Raw genomic sequence first — 22,286 nt, forward strand, 5'->3', positions numbered from 1 at the left:
ACGCTGTTTTTTTCATTAACTGGCACAGCGATGCTGTGAGAGACAAAATTTGCAGTGTCAGTGGTTAAAAACCATAGATATTGGGCATGCTGCCAATAACTTTAAATGAAAAAACAATATAGATAGGCGATGGGGAATTTCACAGAACGCCAGGTCTACTGAACTTCATTTTCCCAAAACCCTCAAAAAACAGTAAACTTTTACCCAAAGATCTGGAGATGTGTGATGAAATAATACAGGGTTATTACAAATGATTGAAGCGATTTCACAGCTCTACAATAACTTTATTATTTGAGATACTTTCACAATGCTTTGCACACACATACAAAAACTCAAAAAGTTTTTTTAGGCATTCACAAATGTTCGATGTGTGCCCCTTTAGTGATTCGGCAGACATCAAGCCGATAATCAAGTTCCTCCCACACTCGGCGCAGCATGTCCTCATCAGTGAGTTCGAAAGCATCGTTGATGCTAGCTCGCAGTTCTGGCAAGTTTCTTGGTAGAGGAGGTTTAAACACTGAATCTTTCACATAACCCCACAGAAAGAAATCGCTTGGGGTTAAGTCGGGAGAGCGTGGAGGCCGTGACATGAATTGCTGATCATGATCTCCACAACGACCGATCCATCGGTTTTCCAATCTCCTGTTTAAGAAATGCCGAACATCATGATGGAAGTGCGGTGGAGCACCATCCTGTTGAAAGATGAAGTCGGCGCTGTCGGTCTCCAGTTGTGGCATGAGCCAATTTTCCAGCATGTCCAGATACACGTGTCCTGTAACGTTTTTTTCGCAGAAGAAAAAGGGGCCGTAAACTTTAAACCGTGAGATTGCACAAAACACGTTAACTTTTGGTGAATTGCGAATTTGCTGCACGAATGCGTGAGGATTCTCTACCGCCCAGATTCGCACATTGTGTCTGTTCCCTTCACCATTAAGAAAAAATGTTGCTTCATCACTGAAAACAAATTTCGCACTGAACGTATCCTCTTCCATGAGCTGTTGCAACCGCGCCGAAAATTCAAAGCTTTTGACTTTGTATAGGGTTTCAGGGCTTGTAGCAATTGTAAACAGTAAGGCTTCTGCTTTAGCCTTTTCCGTAAGATTTTCCAAACCGTCGACTGTGGTACGTTTAGCTCCCTGCTTGCTTTATTCGTCGACTTCCGCGGGCTACGCGTGAAACTTGCCCGCACGCGTTGAACCGTTTCTTCGCTCACTGCAGGCCGACCCGTTGATTTCCCGTTACAGAGGCATCCAGAAGCTTTAAACTGCGCATACCATCGCCGAATGGAGTTAGCAGTTGGTGGATATTTGTTGAACTTCGTCCTGAAGTGTCGTTGCACTGTTATGACTGACTGATGTGAGTGCATTTCAAGCACGACATACACTTTCTCGGTTGCTGTCGCCATTTTGTCTCACTGCGCACTCGAGCGCTCTGGCGGCAGAAACCTGAAGTGACCAATGTACACAGGAAAGCAGGAAACCAATGCAGTGCGAAATACAGACACATTATGAAACCATTATTATTAGAAGGTCGGTATAGCATTGGTGATGGTAATGTCATTCAGCACAAAAGAATCAGCTATCAGCCCCGTCAATACATACATTATGACGACACCTATGGCCGCTCTGAGTGACCGCGCAGTTAGAGGCGCCATGTCACGGATTGCGCGGCCCCTGCCGTCGGAGGTTCGAGTCCCCCCTCGGGCTTGAGTGTGTGTTTTGTTCTTTTCATAAGGTAGTTTATGTAGTGTGTAAGTCTAGGCAACGATGACCTCAGCTGTTTGGTCCCTTAGAAATTCATACACATTTGAACATTTCAACGACCCCTATGAGCTAATAGATCAACTACGACTGCTCATGGCATCAGCTGCTGCAGGCAATACTGCTCATTCAGATGAGGTTGTCTCAATAATTTCAGAGCTTAGAGAGAGAGAGAGAGAAAGAGGTAATCGAATAAGTCTGACGACAGTATTTGGAAAACTGCACAAACCAGCATGCAAAACATACCCTCGTAGGTATGTTATGATGAAGGGTTTGGATGATTTGTGGTAGGCTGATCTTGTAAATATGACGTAATATCCATATGAGAGCAATGAATTCAAATATATTTTAATGGTTATTGATAGATATTCCAAATTTATCAAGACAGTACCTGTTAAAGCTAAAATTGTGAGAAATGTTGCGGATGTGTTCGAGCATTTGTTGCCACTCGTGTTTCTCATACAGTGTGTCATAAGACGTCGAGAGAATAGAGCACTAATTAAATGGCTTGGTTTTCCTGCTACATAAAACAAGTGGATTGACACTGACAATTTCCTATATAATGGGGTCCATAGAGCACAATCAGCAAAGTAGCGTAACATGCGTGAAAGGATGCTTATAGGAGATGGCGGCATTATCGACAAACTTTCCGTGGAACTGCGCATTCCAGGGTATAATTACTGCAGACATTGTACAAAACTTGAAAAGCGTTTGTGGTGATAAGAGAATTAACTTGCTTGGCGAGGCGTGTTTAGACCGCGACATTCCGTACGCAGAGCATAAAGATCGCACAAGACGTCATGCTGCAGAGCGAGTTTTAGCTGATGAACCCAAGGCAGTGCGGGAGAGAAAGGATATCGGTATAGGACAGCGCACTGCAGCATTTGTAGGTGATAAAATCATGCGTGGTAAAACTAAGCTTGACTTAGGGGGTGACGAATTTCAAGCGACTTATGAACATTGGACGTCTTGCACTGAAGAACAAGAAGAAGAAGAAGCCAGGGCGGGGACGTTTAAACAACAGTATCCTGACAGCGATTTATGCAGCTAAGAGTGCCCTGAAGCATAAAGGACCCGTTAAAGCACCCAGGATTCTACCGATACACAAGACATCAGGTCCAGCCCCAGCCCCAGCAAGTCTCTCAGCGACGGGCACACTCGCTGGCGGTGCTGCGACTGTTACTAGAACAGTCAAGAACGCACAGAACACCCCGGAGCAGCTAGACAAAGCAAGAAGACGTAACTACATGATGGAAGCAGTAGCCATCGGAAATGGACTATGCCGGAAACCACATAAGGAAGGAGTAGGTGTACTCATAAATTTTAAAAAAAACTTGTTAGCTATCCTACTGGATGGATCTCTTACAAATAAAGATTTGCTCAAGTTTATCAGGAAACAATTCAGCATTCCAAGATTCCGTAAGAATTTTATGGGAGATTCATTACCGAAGACTACGTGTAAATCCGGAGAATGTGCACCTATGAATTGAGATGTTGCTGGAGGACCAGGAAACCACTGGGTGACGCAGGTTAAGAAAAGTACAAATAACGTCTACTATTTCGGCTCATCCAGGCGCCAGAACTGTTACAACGATATTTCACCGACAGAAGACAAGTGTTCTACAATTTTCAGAGCTACTAAGACTTAAATATCCACTTACGCAGGCACAGCACATTCTGCCTAACGTTTACGAAGAAGCATTAAGCATCCACCCACCAGTCAAGGTTCAGATGCAGTGTCGTATACTGTGACTTTAAAATAACGATCGTCAGTATTACGCGCGAATTTCTTCTCACCGACTGGTTTAAGCAGTGGGGAGTGGAGTATGCGCTGACTGTACTGGATACTTACAACAATATTCCGAGGCTAACAATAAATCTCATCTCGAAATTAAAGGTGGAAAAGAAAGTGTGGGCATAGAACCTAGTGCATACGATATTGACGATTTAAACGATTGACCGAAGAACGGTCTGGAAAAGGGAGAGCGCTACGTGCAAACACCAACACACTTAAATCTCAGATAAAGACAACAAGTGCAAAGACTGACTTTAACCAGCTACTGGGTTTCACAAAAGGACAGGTTTTGAAGAGGGATCCTAATAAATTCTATAGATCCGATCAGTCAGTGGATATACTTCCTGTCAGTATAATCTGTGTCAGGTGTAACACTGCAACAAATTCTTATCTCAGATTGATTCATACAATTTACGGATTCTTCCCATCGGTGGGAACAGAGTATGAGTTCGTTGGCACCCATAACAACTTTGCTTACCTCCCAGCATCACTTCAGGCATTGGAGTATCTGGAGCTGCGTATTGTGGACCACGACAATGAACTTGTCTATTTTCGTTGCGAGGAAATCGTTGTACGGCTACATCTAAGGCGGAACCACCGGTGACCTTGAAAGTGTACAGACACAGAGGCGGTGGTAGCCTTCAAGCAACCCGTACCTGTTGGAGTCAGAAGCGTTGTCGGCGAGGTTCAACCAGTCAGGAATCGTGGCGTCCCCGTATTGCTAACGAAGAGAGGACAGGCGTAAGGCCAAACATACGACGTACACAACACACAGTACAGTACTCCACGACAGAACACCAAGTTGAAAACACGTGCAGACTACGAGTTTCTTAAATCAGTGGGTCTGAAGCCACGCAATGACGTCGTTCGGAATAATTAGCCCAGTGGAATATGACGAGTGTACTATAAGGCAGGAATACTTGTCGCATAAATCATATGCGTCAATCACTTTTAGCAAAAACGACAAATTTAGGGTTGTCACCCATTATGAAGTCGCTTTAACCGCCACGTGCAGGAGTTCCACATACTCTTACCTTGATGGATGATTTACGAACAGGGATGGTAGTGCTACTGTGGCATCGAACCTTACATTTATGCTGTAGCATTCCTGCTTCATGAAGTACAAAATGAATTTAACGGAGTCGAGATTGATCGTACATGTAAAGCAGGCATAACATCAACTCTTAAAACATACGTTTCTGCTTCTCCCTCGTATCTGAACGATTCAGAAAATGCTGGATGGTTCGTAGACGAGGCAGTGGATAGAACAGTGGAAGAGTACAAGGGATTTAGTGCGTATATACGTTTAGAATTGCTTATGGGATACTCTGAGTACAGGCAGCGAACTGTTCTGATTGCTAAGCAGAAACTTATACTGGTACGGAGTGCAATGCATACCAACTCATACATTCAAGGAACTCAAGGGGAGAACGATATCACCATCAATAAAATAATATGGAAAATGCCATACATTACTGTATTGGATGAGCGTGGTTTGAGGCTTTTAAAAGTTCTGAATGCCGGTGCAGTAGCAAGCAGACAAACGTAGTCTGTTAAAACCTCTCCTTAACTGGAGGTAGCCAGCTTCTCCCTACTTGGGATTCAGACCAACAGAAGAAGGAATACAGCAAATTAATACAGCGAATTTGATAACTGCAGGTTAACTAATGCCAGAGAGTAAATGAACTCTGAAATATACCCGTATGATAATTTACACCTGCAGTGGGATGAAAATGTGTTCAGTCTGTCAATGACATGTATGCACGGTTTCATGCTTCGTACTATGAGAAAGAGGGAGTCTACTCAGTCCACGGAAATTCAAGGAGCTGGCGCCAATCATCGTAATAGAGTGCTCTAAACAGGACGAGACGATTAAATCTGGGCCTACAGATGTACGAATTGATTTGAATCTCCGGCAGATTTCCCAGATCTCACTGGACTGTGTGCTCTAGTTCTACGTGACCGTGTGACTGACTACTGCGCGCCCATCGGTTTGTGCAATGAGCTGTATAATTTAACAAAGGCTGCGGACAAACCCAGAGCATTCCACCACGGTATCTGGGGGTGTGAGCATCATTGCAGATGCTCGTGGTCTCTATGATGATGAGCATAGACAGTTCATATTTAAAGATGTTGTATTCATAACACACACAGAAGACGCCGGAGTAACAGAGACATTCTTAGCAAACACCCGATGTCTTTCAAATATGTGAAGTGTGCAAGAACACGGAGGATTGCGACGTGGTTTACTTCTACCATGGATTTCACTGTCATTATTCTGTTATACCCTATAAGGGCATGGTGAAGTCCCTATTTCACTCTGGTTCCTTGGCACCTCCCTCAGTCAACCAACACCTACTCACACTGATAAAGGTCTGTCTCCATCTCCTCCACCCACTGTGGCGTTTCATCCTCACATGGAATGGGGAAGAGCCATCAATCCATCTCACTGATATTACCTGAAACCACATATTAATTTTTAACAATAAAAACGTATACACATCAAAAAACTACGAGAAAAATAATATTTTTTTTAGAATATGCACTTATTCCAGAGTGGAGGGTGACAAAGAAAAGTGCAGCCGAAACCTCATTCAAAAATGCACGAAATTAAAAAAGTGCAGTCATATCAGTGGGGAGGAAGGGGGAGAGGCAGGAGTGGGGCTTTCCAGACGAGGAGCGAAACTAATTGATCGATTTCATTAAGTACTCAATTAATTTCATATCAAAAGTGTGCTTCTATTGATAAGGGAAGGGAGGATGGAATGGAAATTTCCCAGAGGGCTGGGGGAGGTGGAGGGGGAGAGGAGGGGTGGGGATTATCCCCAGGGGTAGTAAATCAACCCCCAAGGGGCCATAAATCAATTATCATAGGTTAAGGTCATAAATCAATCAAGTTTGCCTCTGAATGTATGCTGGCCCCTTAATGTTGCTGTTGGGATGTCATTCACTAAAAGGATAGGAGAGGGAGCTACCACTAGCCACAGGGCTATTACTGCTATTGCTACAACTAGCAACTTACACAAACGAAATCTGCTCATACCAACATTATCCCACTACTCACGTGGTCAGAAAGTGGTTGCCCCATCAGGACTTTCTGGGAGAGTAAGAAGTGCATCAAATGTATTTCAGCTAGTTCCCTATGTTGGTGTATGCATAGATAAGCCTTTTAATTTCCTAGCTGAGATGTAGGATGTGGATGAAGTCATCATGGTCTCTTTCTCCCTCACGTTAACAACCAGTAGTACAGGAAAAGTGGAGCTATCATCAATCTGAAGGGTGCTCGGATCACCACAGCACATTATTAGCCCTTGAAAGATGTCATATGTCCTTGCCTCCCTCCATCCCAAGAATGGAGCCAGATATATAAGCATGGTGCTTTTCATACTCATAAAATTAAGAAAATATGAAATTAACTTTGTGTCAGAAAAGAAAATTTCAAAATACTAGGGATAGCTTTTAATCTTCTTTTTTTTTTCTTTTTTTGAATCATCAGTCCTCTTACTGGTTAGATACGGTCCTCTTCCAATTCCTCTGTGTCAGTCCCTCAGTTTCAGATGCCCACAATGATTTGTTAGTTATTTCAATGTCTCTCTTTCCCTACTGCTGAAAATCCCTCAAATACCATAAAAGTTATTCCTTTATGCCTTAACATATGTCCTATCGTCCCTTCTTCTTGTCAGTTTTTCACAACTGTTCATCTCCTCGCTGATTCTGAGTAGAACCTCATTTCGTGTCTCCTCCACCCACCTAATTTTCACCATCTTTCTGTAGTACCACATCTTCAACACTTCGATTCCCTTCTTTTCCCTTTTTCCCACAGTCCATGATTCAAATCCAGCTCCTGAAGATTTGTACTCAGAGTGTAACTGCGTTAAACCATCAGGACCCCTCGTGTCAGTCTTATGTCTTCGAGAGGTTTTTGGTACAATGAAACAAAGAAGACTGTGGGGTTAACAGCGGATCGGCGAACGAGGTCTCAAAGGATGGACCTTGAACACAAATAAGTCAAGAAAGAGGGATAAAATTACCGTGGTCTCTTCAAAGGAACCATCCCATCATCCGCTTTCGTCGATTCAGGAAAACCATCGGAATGTTAAAACTGGATGGCTGGACGGGTATTTCCCACTCCTGGCATCAGACAGCCTTGGTATACTGGTTCCATATGTTCAATTTTCGTTGGTGAATATCTATCTTTTATTTTTCCCTCACAAGAGCATGTATACATCCCGAATAGGTCCCGTTCCTTAGGCAATGGAGAGTCATGCAGTCGCTCAGTCACTGTGTCCTAGACGCATAAGTAACCCAGACAAATCGTCTGAAGCTCTTGGGAGATACTACAACTTGCTGAACTTTTCTAGGCCAGTAACCTTTTTTTTCTCTTTGGTATCGGTCCATGGTTGTGTCATGGGGTGTCAGCATGGGTCCCAGCCCATTTTGTCGATGGTTTCACGGGTTTGTTGGTCAATATGAGGGCGTGCGTTGTATTGCTGGAGAATCACACCTGTCCTATGAGATCCACGACGTCTCTCTCTTATGGCTGGCTTCAGCTTGTTTAAAAGCGAATCCGAGTAACTTCGGCTGTTCATTGTACGCTGATCTTCGAGGTAATCACAAAAAATCTGGACCTTCAGCATCCCAAAACATCGTCAACATGACTTTTCCTGGCGATGCTTGGGTTTTCAATTTTTTCTTGACAGGTGAGTTGGTGTCCTTCCACTCCATGCTTTGTCTTTTTGATTCTGGCTCATAATAGTGAACCCAAATTTCATCACAAATTAAAATTTTGTTGATAAAGTGCTCACCTTCTCTTTCATAATGTTCCTTTAGCTCTGTGCACACTCTCAACCTTGTTTCCTTGTGTAGCCGCGTCAACTCCTTTGGAATCCATCTTGCACATGTTTGGCGGTTGTTACAGATAATGTTATGAACTGTACCAGTACTAACTTGGACCTTATCAACTATCATTTACAGTCACACGGCGGTCGGCAAGAATAATGTCATCATTTCGACTTGCAAGTGCCGCGTGGGATTAGCCGAGCGGTCTAGGCGCTGCAGTCATGGACTGTGCGGCTGATCCCGGCGGAGGTTCGAGTCCTCCCACAGGCATAGGTATATGTGTTTGTCCTTACGATAATTTAGGTTCAGTAGTGTATAATGTTAGGGACTGACGACCTTAGCAGTTAAGTCCCATAAGATTTCACAAACATTTCAACATTTTAATGACTTGCAAGTGAGGGAGTAGATACTGCAACTGGTCGGCCAGAACGGTGTTTTTTAATCGCTACTCAGTTGTAAAAATGTGCACGATTCATACAACGTTCACCATAAAATTTTACCTTCTACAGTATATATTAATTGGTTTCTCGCCTTCGGCAAGTAAAAAACGAATAACAGAACGTTGTTCAATTAATGTGGACGTTTCAAGCGGTCTCACCATCTTGAAAAGTATTTTTGAGGTTATGAACAAAACAATGTTGATAGATCAGTTTATCAGGGCTCATCCCAGTGATGCCAACTTAATTCCATGAAAGTATGAAACTTGCCCTACTAACAATTTTTCCCCGTACCAGTTTACTTATTGAATGACCCTCGTATGTTTAGCCGTGGAGTTACCGAGCTACTTAGCTGTCAGTTACAGAAGACACTAGCTATATATAGACACAAAATCTTAGAGTTACGTAACCTGTGTTTAGCGAAATCAAAACACGTCTTGACTAGGTTTTACTTACTGAGTGTGCCATACGGTGTGCTGTACGATTCGGAGCCGCTGCCCACTGCTTACTCTGAGGTGATGTGGTTGTTTCCGCAGCCCACCCTAAGGTGCGGGTGTTCATCAGCCAGGGCGGCCTGCAAAGCCTCAACGAGGCGGCGTACCACGCCGTGCCGCTGCTGGTGGTGCCCTTCTTCTCCGACCAGGCCCACAACGCCGCCAAGGTGCAGCAGGCCCAGGTGGGGCTCTGGCTGGAGTACGCCGACGTCACCAAGGACGCTCTGCTGCGCGACCTCAGGGCTATACTCCAGGACAGCAAGTAAGTGGCGGGCGTGCTCCAGCTCCGAAAGTCGGTTCCAGCCGCTATGGGATGGCAAAGAAAGATCTGATGCTCTTCGTACTCGGCAGTATCTGATCGAATCTTCAGCTGTCCAGCCTGATTTATGTTGTGCCTCACTAAATAATTGTTAACGAACGTTGACTCGATTCATAACAAATGAAGCTTCCAATAGCGTTCCCCACTCCACAGTAATATCCATGTGTAACTTAAGAACCACTAAAAATCACTCCGTCTTCAGGCCACGAGTGGCCATCCGACCGCCGTGTCATGCTCAGTGGAGGATGCGGACAGGAGGGGCGTGTGGTCAGCACACCGCTCTCCCAGTCGTTATGATGGTTTTCTTTGACCGGAGCCGCTACTATTCGGTCGAGTAGCTCCTCAATTGGCATCACGAGGCTGAGTGCACCCAGAAAAATGGCAACAACGCATGGCGGCCTGGATGGTCACCCATCCAAGTGCCGGTCACGCCCGACAGCGCTTCGGTGATCTCACGGGAACCGATGTAGCCACTGCGGCAAGACCGTTGCCCAACTTAAGAAGGCTACAATGGTAAAAGAATAGTGCTTTTTGTTCTTGCTTCCCAAATAATGTGCACTCTAAACTCCTCAGAATCCTTACTATAACTGTTAACAATTGAATAATGACAATTGAAACCAACAGGTTTATTGTAATCCGACGTCGTTTACTCAAAACATGTTACCAGTTTCTACTACAAAGAGCGTCATCTTCAGGCCCCTACCGTAATCTGCCATCAAAGTACGAACCAAAACGACAAAGAACAACGGACTCTTGAAATGGAAACAGCAGAGTTTATTAAGCATGTTACGCCAGCATGTGCAACCAACAAAGTCGAGTGAAGCGGGACCATAAGCAACTGGATTCCGTAACTTCCAGTAACAACCCCACCCAATAGTCAGATGACAACTCCTTGAGTTTTTTTTGTCAGTCTAGCAGAATGCGGCTGGGCGTTACCGTGCAGTAACATGACTTCACACCATCTTCCTGGTAGTTGTTCTCTGACTCCAGGTGCAAGACGCCTCACTTAGTGACAACAGATGTCAGGAGTGATGATTACACCTCGGGGAAGCAATTGTTAGTACACCACACGACCGCTGTTCCACCAGATGCATTATATTAACTTTCGTGGATGTGCGCAGGACTTTGTTGGGGGAGTTGCTGCTTTGTATGGTCTCATCATTCCATTCTTTTCCTTATGCTAACATAAAGACTACGTTTCCCGTCACCATTAACGATACAGGACAGGAAAGGTCAGTGTTGTTCACTAGCCAATTGATGACTAGCAAGTAGAGATGCATATATGGCCACTCGCTGAATTTTGTGATTTTGGTTTACAGCATGCTGTACATGTTGTTGTTGTTGTGGTCTTCAGTCCTGAGACTGGTTTGATGCAGCTCTCCATGCTACTCTATCCTGTGCAAGCCTCTTTATCTCCCAGTACCTACTGCAACCTACATCCTTCTGAATCTGCTTAGTGTATTCATCTCTTGGTCTCTCTCTACGATTTTTACCGTCCACGCTGCCCTCCAATGCTAAATTTGTGTTCCGTTGATGCCTCAAAACATGTCCTACCAACCGATCCCTTCTTCTAGTTAAGTTCTGCCACAAACTTCTCTTCTCCCCAATCCTCTTCAATACCTCCTCATTAGTTACGTGATCTACCCACCTTATCTTCAGCATTCTTCTGTAGCACCACATTTCGAAAGCTTCTATTCTCTTCTTGTCCATACTAGTTATCGTCCATGTTTCACTTCCATACATGGCTACACTCCATACAAATACTTTCAGAAACGACTTCCTGATACTTAAATCTATATTCGATATTGACAAATTTCTCTTCTTCAGAAACGATTTCCTTGCCATTGCCAGTCTACATTTTATATCCTCTCTACTTCGACCATCATCAGTTATTTTACTCCATAAATAGCAAAACTCCTTTACTACTTTAAGTGTCTCATTTCCTAATCTAATTCCCTCAGCATCACCCGATTTAATTTGACTACATTCCATTATCCTCGTTTTGCTTTTGTTGATGTTCATCTTATATCCTCCTTTCAAGACACTGTCCATTCCGTTCAACTGCTCTTCCAAGTCCTTTGCTGTCTCTGACAGAATTACAATGTCATCGGCGAACCTCAAAGTTTTTACTTCTTCTCCATGAATTTTAATACCTACTCCGAATTTTTCTTTAGTTACCTTTACTGCTTGCTCAATATACAGATTGAATAACATCGGGGAGAGGCTACAACCCTGTCTCACTCCTTTCCCAACCACTGCTTCCCTTTCATGCCCCTCGACTCTTATAACTGCCATCTGGTTTCTGTACAAATTGTAAATAGCCTTTCGCTCCCTCTATTTTACCCCTGCCACCTTTAGAATGTGAAAGAGAGTATTCCAGTCAACATTGTCATGCTGTACATATACACCCGATTTTTGAACCTTCCCCATTAAGTACAAATGTCGCACGATGGTGGAATGATCACAGCGCATCACACTTGCCAGTTCTCGAGTACACTGGCGAGGACCATTCTGAATTAATGCGTTTAAACGATATTCATCAAACCCAGGAGGTCTTCCTGAACGTGGAGAGTCATTAATGTCAAAACGATCCATTTGCTTGCCTTGCTCCGTCCAGTGTTATTATCGCCATACACGGAGTACGAGGTTTGTCCGGAAAATACGTATAAAAGTTGAACACTAATTTTATTTTACAATTATTCAGGTTATTACAATATGGTCTCCTTCAAAGTACTCGCCCTGAGACGCGATACACTTCGCCAACGCCGTTTCCACTGTTGATAACACTGCTGAAAGTCTTCAGTTGTGGCGTTCAGTTGCCGTGTCGTTTCCGCCCTGATGGCTTCCACATCTCCCAAGTGCCGCCCATGAAGCACCATTTTGCATTTCGGGAACATGAAGAAGTCACACGGGGCTAAATCGGGTGAATAAGGCGGGTGGTCTGTCACAGTGATTGAGATTCGGGCCAAAAACTCGCGCAAAACGAGCGACGTGTGAGCGGGCGCATTGTCGTCATGAAGGATCCACCTGCCCCCTTTTGCCAACTCCGGTCAAACTCGGGCCACACGAGCTTTGAGACGTGCCAGAAATTCAACGTAAAAATTTCCGTTCACTGTCTGGCCGGGAGGGAGAAATTCCTTGTGAACAATGCCCCTAGAATCAAAGAAAACAATCAACATTGTCTTCACATTGGACCGTGATTTTCGCGACCTTTTTGTTCTCGATTCTCCTGCTAGTTTCCATTCCTTGCTTTGAGATTTGATCTCCACATCGAATTCGTAAAACCAGGACTCGTCTCCAGTGATGACTCGGTTGAGAAAGTCCCCTCGTTCCTCTGCTTCGAACCAGTCTTCACAGCACTCAACCCTCTTTGCTTTCTGTTCTGGCGTCAAGAGCTTCGGTACGATTTTCGCACACAGTTTCTTCATTTCAAGTTTTTGTGTCAGGATTTCGTTAACGATTGTTTTGGGGATTGACAGCTCGTCAGCAATCATTCTGACTGTCAATCTACGGTGTTTAAGAACACAAGCCCGAATTCGTTCAACATTTGCATCGGAACTCGATGTCGACGGCCATCCCGGAACCTTTTTAACCACTTGTTCACGGTTGGTTCCTTCAGAGAATTGTCTCCGTAAACCTGTTTCAAACATTCAAAAATCTCACGGCCATTCTTGCCTAGCTTTGGAACAATCTTGATGTTGACGCGCTGTTCCTCAATCAGAGAGAGCTCCATGCCGACGGCAGGTGAAAAAGGGTAACTGTCAACAAGCTGCCGCACACTCCCACCTTCACGCAGAGTGCTCTGACTCGAAATGAGCGTTGATGGGATTGATTACAGCAGTAGTCCCACCTGGCGATGAATGCAACTTTTAACATAAAGACATTATTCAACTTTTGTACGTATTTTCCGGACAAACCTCGTATATGTTTCTGGCTGCCTTCGCTGCTGGCACCCGTCTACCGAACTAGTAGGGAAGAATATGTCGGAAACGTTCCGATTTCTCGACATAGTACAACATTTTCTAGCGTCCACCATTCCACTCACTATCTCTAAATGACAGAATGACAGTATGTAAACCTAAAGAGCAACAGTGAACTACAAACAGGAAATGACAGCCGATACCCACAGCAACTGGAACACCAAAGTGCAAAACAAAGGCGCTACGAACTTACTCGCCCATCTAATATTATCTTAGTTGGACCTAATGAGAGCTCACCATTTTATAGAAGAAGGTAGACGACGTTTGGAATCACACGAGGACATCTCATTCCGAACAACTGTCTACATTTCAGAACCAAATTTTTTAAGACGTGCGTCTATGGCAAAAGCAATACATATTCATGATTTTACAGAAAACATAAAATATTCTAAAAATTCCTGGAAGGAAGTGACATTATGTAGCCTACTTTACAACCTTTGCAAGAAACAGAAACGCAATGGAACGATAAGGGCGAGACACCCTCACATTTAAGAACTCTTCAGTTGGAGAGTGTGGTTGTGTCAGCCGCATACTTCGTGTGAGGATGGAGATTCCAATAAAGGGAGTTAGATTACCGCACGTAACCCACAGTAAAACAGCACGTTCATCCTTTTACTGATTCTGCTCTGTATGACTTTCATGTCTGACTTTCAGGAATACAACCTAATGACATATGAAAGATTTTAGACTAACTTGTGAGATTTAAAATCTCTGAACTCGTCACGGTAATTAAAGACTAACAGTGATTTGCGAGAAGATGAGTCACTATCTTTCAGAAACTGTCTGACAAAAATAGTGAATCACCCAGAAGACAGAGTCCGATGTCAGTGTAATTCCGTGCACATACACACCATCGGCTGGAATGTAAACTGTTGGAGTTGCTGTTCTCTGTGTGAGCACAGTGCGTTGGTACTGTTCGCGCTGTTGTTACCAGGAGTGGCAGGGTTTACACGGCTCGTGAACAGCGTCAGATCTCGAGCAGTGAGTGTGAAGGACACGCAGATGCGAGACACACTTTAACTAGTGCTAGCACCTGGCAGAGTCTGATTGGAGCGTCATCACGGAATTATGAAAGGCCCAGAATTGCTGGGCACTCGCATGTTGTGACTGTGGCCCGACGCTGCACTGCATGGGGACACGTGGGCGCGGCCACACTCGTCTCCGAGGTTCCCGCTGACCGCCTCTGATCACCGCTGGGATGGATCGTCCTGCTGTTCACCGAGCACGACGCGAGCCCTCCACTGCGCCTGAGAACAAGTAGTGCCTGCGCCCCGCCTCCCCTACGCAACATTCTGTATCGTCCCACACCAATGCTCGGAGACCGGAGACTAACAGAAATCGGAGGAAATAACTGCCCTCCCACACGTACGTTGCCGTTAACAGCGTAATGTCATGTAAGGAAATATTATTATTACAACTAACAAGGGAACCTCCCCATCGCACCCCCCTCAGATTTAGTTATAAGTTGACACAGTGGATAGGCCTAGAAAAACTGAACACAGATCAATCGAGAAAACAGGAAGAAGTTGTGTGGAACTGAAGAAAATAAGCAAAATATACAAACTGAGTAGTCAATGCGCAAGACACGCAACATCGAGGACAATGTGAGCTCAGGCGCACCGTTGTCCCGTGGTTAGCGTGAGCAACTATGGAACGAGAGGTCCTTGGTTCAAGTCTTCTCGAGTGTGAAAAGTTTAAATTTTTATTTTCTGACAATTATTATCCGTCCGTGCGATGCGAGGTAACTGCGACGTAGTATGGGGCGCTACACCTAAACAAACATCGAAACACACGACGTCACTCGACTACAGCGCACGGAAGAGACAGTATTCCTGCTAACGAGGCTCCCTGGCTGGCAGTTGACTGTTCGCTACTTTGGACGAGAGTGCATTAAATACGTGAGGTGTATTCCGTGGACAATATGAATCCAGCAAATATAGCTCGCGACTTCAATAACAATAGCACGGTTCTGCGGTGCGGTCGCAAAACACAGACACTAAACTTATTACAGAGAACAGAGACGTCAATGAACGAACGAACAGATCATAACTTTGTGAAAATAAAGACAGTAAAATTTTCGCTCAAGTGAAGACTTGAACCAAGGACCCCTCGTTCCGCAGCTGCTCACGCTAACCACGGGACCACGGCGCTCCTGAGCACATACACTCCTAGATGTTGCGTATCTTGTGGATGGACTACTCAGTTTGTATATTTTGCTTATTTTTTTTCATAGTTCCATACAACTTCTTCCTGTTTTCTCGAGTGATCTGTGTTCAGTTTTTCAAGGCCTATCCACTGTGCCAACTTATAACTAAATCTGAGGGGGGTACGATGGGGAGGTTCCCTTGTAAGCATCAGACTGAGAAGGGGAAGCAACATATACTTGCGTGGCTCCCTTTACCGTTTAGAAAGTGCCGCGTACCATTGTGGAACAGCGAGGCTTTGTGCGAGCGATGTGCGATTTGAGAAGTAAAGTTTGCTAAGAAATTCCCGGACGTCACTCGCACTGAAAATGTACCTAAGGGCCAGTTTAAAACTGAGTTTGAGGAATATTACAAGGGGAGAATGTAAGTAGTATGTTGACGTCGGCTTCGACTGTTTTGTCCTCGCCGGCCGGGGTGGCCGAGCGGTTCTAGGGGCTACAGTATGGAACCGCGCGACCGCTACGGTCGCAGGTTCGAATCCTGCCTCGGGCATGGATGTGTGTGATGTCCTTAGGTTAGTTAGGTTTAAGTAGTTCTAAGTTCTAGGGGACTGATGACCTCAGAAGTTAAGTCCCATAGTGCTCAGAGCCATTTAAACCATTTTTTTGTTTTGTCCTCACAATGACGCTTCGAACACGGTTGGCTCTGTGGAAAAGAACTTGGCACATAGAAAGGAAATAATTAAGGTTGTCCAACTACCAAGGCAAACGCAAATTTAGAGTAATTGACACTATATTTACGAGCTTGGATTTAAAACACATATAACATGTTAACACTTAAGTCAATGACAATGACAGAGCTTGAGTGGTTTGAAAACTTTAGAAATAACGTAGAAATGCTCATTCATTAACCACTCTGCGTTTTTCACACATACTAGTCTCACATGCAACAAAATAATAGTATATCTCTGTAGATTTAAACAAATTACAAATCTTATAATGACGCCTATGTAAAGGTGCGTCCGTATTATACAGGAGATAAAAAGAGACTGATATCGTCCGGCAGTGGACGATGGGTTGCGCTCTTGTTATTTGTAATATTCAAATGTCTTAAGAGTCTGTCTTTAATATCGATGTTTCTACATGCGCGCTGAATTAGTCTATAGTTTCTTTGGCGCGTCATTAGCGCTGGATTTATTTCTCCTTGTAAATCGTCAAACTACATCATTACAATGCATAGTTAAATATTGTACATTGGCAAATTAATGGCTCTTGGCCTCTTTCATTATTCAAATCAGTATTTTATGTGACGAGATGTGGCGGTGTGGAAATACGAGGTGCGCCTAGAAAAAAACCGGACTGATGCTGGAAAAAACATTTATTTACAATTATTTACAATTTCATGTTATCTCCTTCAATGTACTCTCCTCCTCGGTCTCTGCACCGCTCCATACGAATTTTCCACTGTTCATAGCAATGCTGCAGATCATTTTCGGTAAGTCCATACATTACTTCCGTCGCTTTTTCTTTTACTGCTTCAACAGTCTCAAATCTAGTTCCTTTCAAAGCTGACTTGACTTTAGGGAAAAGAAAAAAGTCACAGGGGGCCAAATCAGGTGAGTAGGGTGGATGATCTAAGATGGGAATGTTGTGTTTTGCCAAAAACGTCTTCACTGACAACGCACTGTGAGCTGGGGCATTGTCTTGGTGAAGAATCCATGACTTTTTTCTCCACAAATCGTTCCGTTTTCTCCGTACTCGCTCACGTAGGGTAGCCAGGACGCTAATGTAGTAATGCTGATTCACTGTTTGTCCCTCTGGTACCCAATCAATGTGCACAATCCCTTTGATGTCAAAAAAAACAATCATCATTGCCTTGAATTTCGATTTTGACATTCGTGCTTTTTTTTGTCGTGGAGAACCAGGAGTTTTCCAATGCATCGACTGGTGTTTGGTTTCGGGATCGTAAGTAAAAAACCACGATTCATCGCAAGTAATAACATTTTGTAAGAAGGTGGGATCACTTTCAATGTTTTCCAGGATGTCAGAACAAATCATTCTTCGGCGTTCCTTCTGTTCAATTGTGAGACACTTTGGAACCATTTTTGAACACACTTTGTTCATGTTGAAACTTTCATGAAGAATCTGCCTAACACTTTCCTTGTCAACTCCTGTTAACTCAGACACTGCTCTGATTGTTAAACGGCGATCTTGTCGAACAAGTTTACCGATTTTTTCAATGTTTGCATCAGTTTTTGCTGACAATGGTCTGCCAGTGCGAGTGTCATCACTGGTGTCTTCGCGGCCATCTTTAAATCGTTTAAACCACTCAAACACTTGTGTTCGCGATAAACAATCATCGCCGTACACTTGTTGTAACATTACAAACGTTTCACTTGCAGATTTTCCTAGTTTGAAACAAAATTTGATGTTAACGCGCTGTTCTTTCTGTACACTCAACATTTTCCGACGCACAGACAAAACGTCAACTACTTAAAACAGACGCCACGGGCAGACTGAGTGCAGGAGGCAGATGAAACTCGAGCAGTAGGCGGAGCGAGAGTCACGTGACAGGCCACGCGACTTTCAGCCTTATTGCATTCGTTTTATTGTTTCACCAGTACTAGTCCGGTTTTTTTCTAGCCACATCTTATACAACATCTCAGTAGCTCAGTTGACCGAGTTCGGAGTTGTCCCGTGACCGAGAGCCGTGGGTTGCGGGTGAATGGCGCCTCATTGTGTTCACCTACGAGTCGCGCTTCTGCACTGGCCAGGGCGACAGCCGCCGGCGAGTGTACCGGCAACCTTGGCAGCGGCACAGCTTACCGTCAAGCTGTGTGCGTATCGGTAGGGGCGGGGGGAAGCCATCAGGTATGATTTCAGGTCACGGCTTATTGTGACCGAGGGATGCACCATACGGTCCCATGCGGAGTACGTAGGTGTAGATGCAGGTGTAGAACTCTGACAGCAGTACGGCACGTCACGGACATCCAGTGTCCTCATGTGTCACCTTTCATACGAGAGTATCGTACTGCCATTTTTCAGCAGAAAAATGCTTGTCCAGACATGTGTCTGTATCGACTGTCTGCGCGATGATGATGAGGTAAGCTTGTGGCAAGCAAGATCCCAATATGTGTTCTTAATTGAAAAAAAATTGACGGTATGTTAGACGACGATAGTTTGGCTTTAGGAAAGGTAAAGCATCCAGAGAGCCAATTCTAACATTGCAGTTGATAATGGAAGCACGACAAAGAAAAATCCATTAGTAGGATTTGTTGACCTGGAAATAGCGTCCGACAATGTCAAATGGTGCAAGAAATTTGAAATTCTGCGAAAAATGGGGGTAAGCTATGGCGAGAGACGGGTAACAGATAATATTTACACGAGGCAAAAGAGAATAGAGTGGACTAAGAATGAACTGTTCAGATTAAACAGGGTGTAAGACAAGTATGTAGTCTTTTGCCCCTACTGTTCAATCTGTACATCGAAGAAGCAGTGATGGAAATGAAAGAAAGGTTCAGGAGTGGGATTAAAATTCAAGGTGAAAGGATATCAGTGATACGTTTCGCTGATGACATTGCTGTCCTGAGTGAAAGTGAAGAAGAATTAAATGATCTGCTGGACGGAATGAACAGTCTAATGAGTACACAGTATGGTTTGAGAGTAAATCGGAGAAAGACGAAGGTAATGAGAAGTAGTAGAAATGAGAACAACGAGAAACTTAACATCAGAATTGATGGTCACGAAATAGATGAAGTTAAGGAATTCTACTACGTGGGCAGCAAAAGTAACCGAGCAAGGAGAACATCGAAAGCAGACTAGCACTAGCAAAAACGACATTACTGGCCTAGAGAAGTCTGCTAGTATCAAAGATAGGCCTTAATTTGAGGAAGAAATTTCTGAGAAAGTACGTTTGGAGGACAGCGTTGTATGGTAGTGAAACATGGCAATTGAGGAAACTGGGAAAGAAGAGAGTCGAAGCATTTGAGATGTCGTGCTTCAGAAGAATGTCGAAAAATAGGTAAGGAGCGAGGTAAGAAGTATGGAGAGGAAATGAATATGAGGAAGACACTGACAAGGACAAGAGACGGGATGATAGGATGTCTTTCAAGGCATCAGGGAATGATTTCCATGATACTAGAGGGAGCTGTAGAGAGCAAAAACTATGGAGGAACACAGAGACTGGAAAACAAAACATCCAGCAAATAATTGAGGACTTAGGTTGCAAGAGCTGCTCTGAGTTGAAGAGGCTGGCACAGGAGAGGAATTCGTGGCGCGCCTCATCAGACCAGTCAGAAGACTCATGTGTCAAAAAAAAAAATGTGTGGGACTAAAGGGACTAGCTAGGAGGTCATTTCCGACGAGTGCAGTATCCAGGATATTTAGGACCAATTACAACACACGTGAGCCAGTTTCCCTCTGGAGAGGATGCAACGACTTTAGGACGGTCTTCCCAGCTGAATCACTGCATACATCCAATCCAAAGGGGGTGTAACCTCACAGTGATGAGTTTGCTCATACTGCCAAGTTGTGTGGAACTTTGACTCCATTTCGTAAACACTGAGAAGACATCACGTACCATCTCACTTCGTTTACTGCTCCCCTTTGCTTTCTTGTCCATCTGTCTGCCTCTTTTAAATCCTTTTTCTCAGGAACAAGTGGACGTATCAGGTTGAAATTTATGTCCCGTATTAGGGTCTTCGGTCCCTTGGCGATGTAAAAAAAGACAAAGCCATTTATGTCACATATTTTGATACTCGCGAATTCACTTACAGGGTACTTCCCGTTGGACTAGAGTCATGAAATTTGGCAATACGAAAGACTTCGCAGTACAAGTACAGGACAAGAATCGGAAATTTATTAATTTGTAATTACGTCACACAAAAAGAATATTTCTTTTGTTATTTGTTATCCAACTTTAATCTTAAAATTAACATGCAAAAAAGTTTCGAAAATAGAAGTATTAATGCCTAGATCACACGTAATAGACGAATTCGGGTGGCAGTCATTAAAATCAAGGCGTTTCTCGCTGCGGCAGGACCTTGTCATGAAATTTCAATCACCAACTTTCTCTGCAGAGTGTGAAAAGATTTTGTTAGCACCCAACTGCATAGCGAGAAATGATCATCATAATAATGAAAGAAAAGTTAGACCACGAAGTATTAGTATCCCGCGCGCTGTGCGAGAATGGAATGGTAGAGATGTAGCTTAAAGATGGTTCGATGAACCCTCCGCCAGGCACTTCATTGTTAATTGCACATGTAGACGTAGATGATATATATGCTGATTATTAGGAGTTCCATGAACCCTCTGCCAGGCACTTTATTTTGAATTGCAGAGTAATCACGTAGATGTAGATGATACGTATAGGATTACTAGTTTCGGTGAAGTTATATTGCCATCTCCAGATGGTCGCATAGGTGAATGATAAGACCACTACGTATGGTACATTGTCATCTTGCTATTGAAAACATGGAGATAAACTCACAGAAAAGAAACTGCCGTGCAACACTTAAGTACTGGTAGAATACCATAAAAGCCATAACCGTGCAGGAAACCATAGAGGTGTCAAGTACATCAAATAGATAGTTAGCCTGGTGTCAAGGTGTATGTTTTGTATCCGACGTATGTGACACCTCTGTGCCTTGCCGACACACTTATGGCGTTTATTTTAGTGTACTTAATGTTGCATGGGAAAGTGTTTTCCGTGAGTTTACCTCCATGTTCTCAATGGCCAGATGACAATGTGCCACATGTAGTGGCTATATAATTCACATATCCGATGATCTGAAGGTGCCAATATAACATTGCTGAAACTATTAATCAGGGTATGTATCAACTGCAGTGTGGGCAATCTATTTTGGGAGTTTTCTTACGCTGATATAGAGATTGATCTCCGTCTGACAATACCAGGTAGTTATTGAAATTAAAACATTCTCGAAAGTCTTGGAATCTTTGGGACAGGTATCTTGCCGGTATCAATTTCGATAACAGGCAAAATCGTCGAGACCCTCGATTCCCGAAATGGATGAACGGACTCCTCTTGTCTGTACGAAACCCACAGTACTACTCGCAACTGTCCGGATTTTTTTTTCATAAAAATAATCGAATACAGATGCTACTTGTGAATCATACGTAGAACGTAACTTACAATACATTTACGTTCAGAAAAAAAGAACACCTTGAGCGACTAGAGATAAGACGTTCATATCCACAGGACACGTACATTGATGTGTTCTGCTCAAATGATTAGCGCTTCAGTCACCTCGGTTCAGCGTGTGTCCTGTTGCCTGCTGGGAACAGCGGCCGCCATGGCCCCTGGTAACTTGCTCCATGCGCGATGACATCGTCGCGTATAAGGCGCGAATGGCGTCCTGCAGTATAGCCATGCATGATGCATTCACCTGTTGGTTCCAAAGTTCATATGTGGTGGTTGGCATTTGCTCAAAGCGCTGCACCCGTCGTTTCAGCTCATCCCACACATTTTCGATTGGCGTCAAGTCTGCTGACCTGGCGGGC

The 22,286-nt window shown here is 43.9% G+C and overlaps 1 protein-coding gene across 3 annotated transcripts in view; it reads left to right on the forward strand.

The window, feature by feature from the left end:
* The window catches only part of LOC124804938 (UDP-glucosyltransferase 2-like), a 94,907-nt gene that overhangs the window by 57,245 nt on the left and 15,376 nt on the right, over positions 1-22,286 (forward strand). For all 3 annotated transcript variants that reach the window (XM_047265319.1, XM_047265320.1, XM_047265321.1), the window contains one exon: positions 9,368-9,587. In XM_047265319.1, the coding sequence (XP_047121275.1) occupies positions 9,368-9,587 (220 nt within the window). The remainder of the gene's footprint in view (positions 1-9,367; positions 9,588-22,286) is intronic.

Source organism: Schistocerca piceifrons, chromosome 7 (genome assembly GCF_021461385.2).
Source record: "Schistocerca piceifrons isolate TAMUIC-IGC-003096 chromosome 7, iqSchPice1.1, whole genome shotgun sequence".
Lineage (NCBI taxonomy): Eukaryota > Metazoa > Arthropoda > Insecta > Orthoptera > Acrididae > Schistocerca > Schistocerca piceifrons.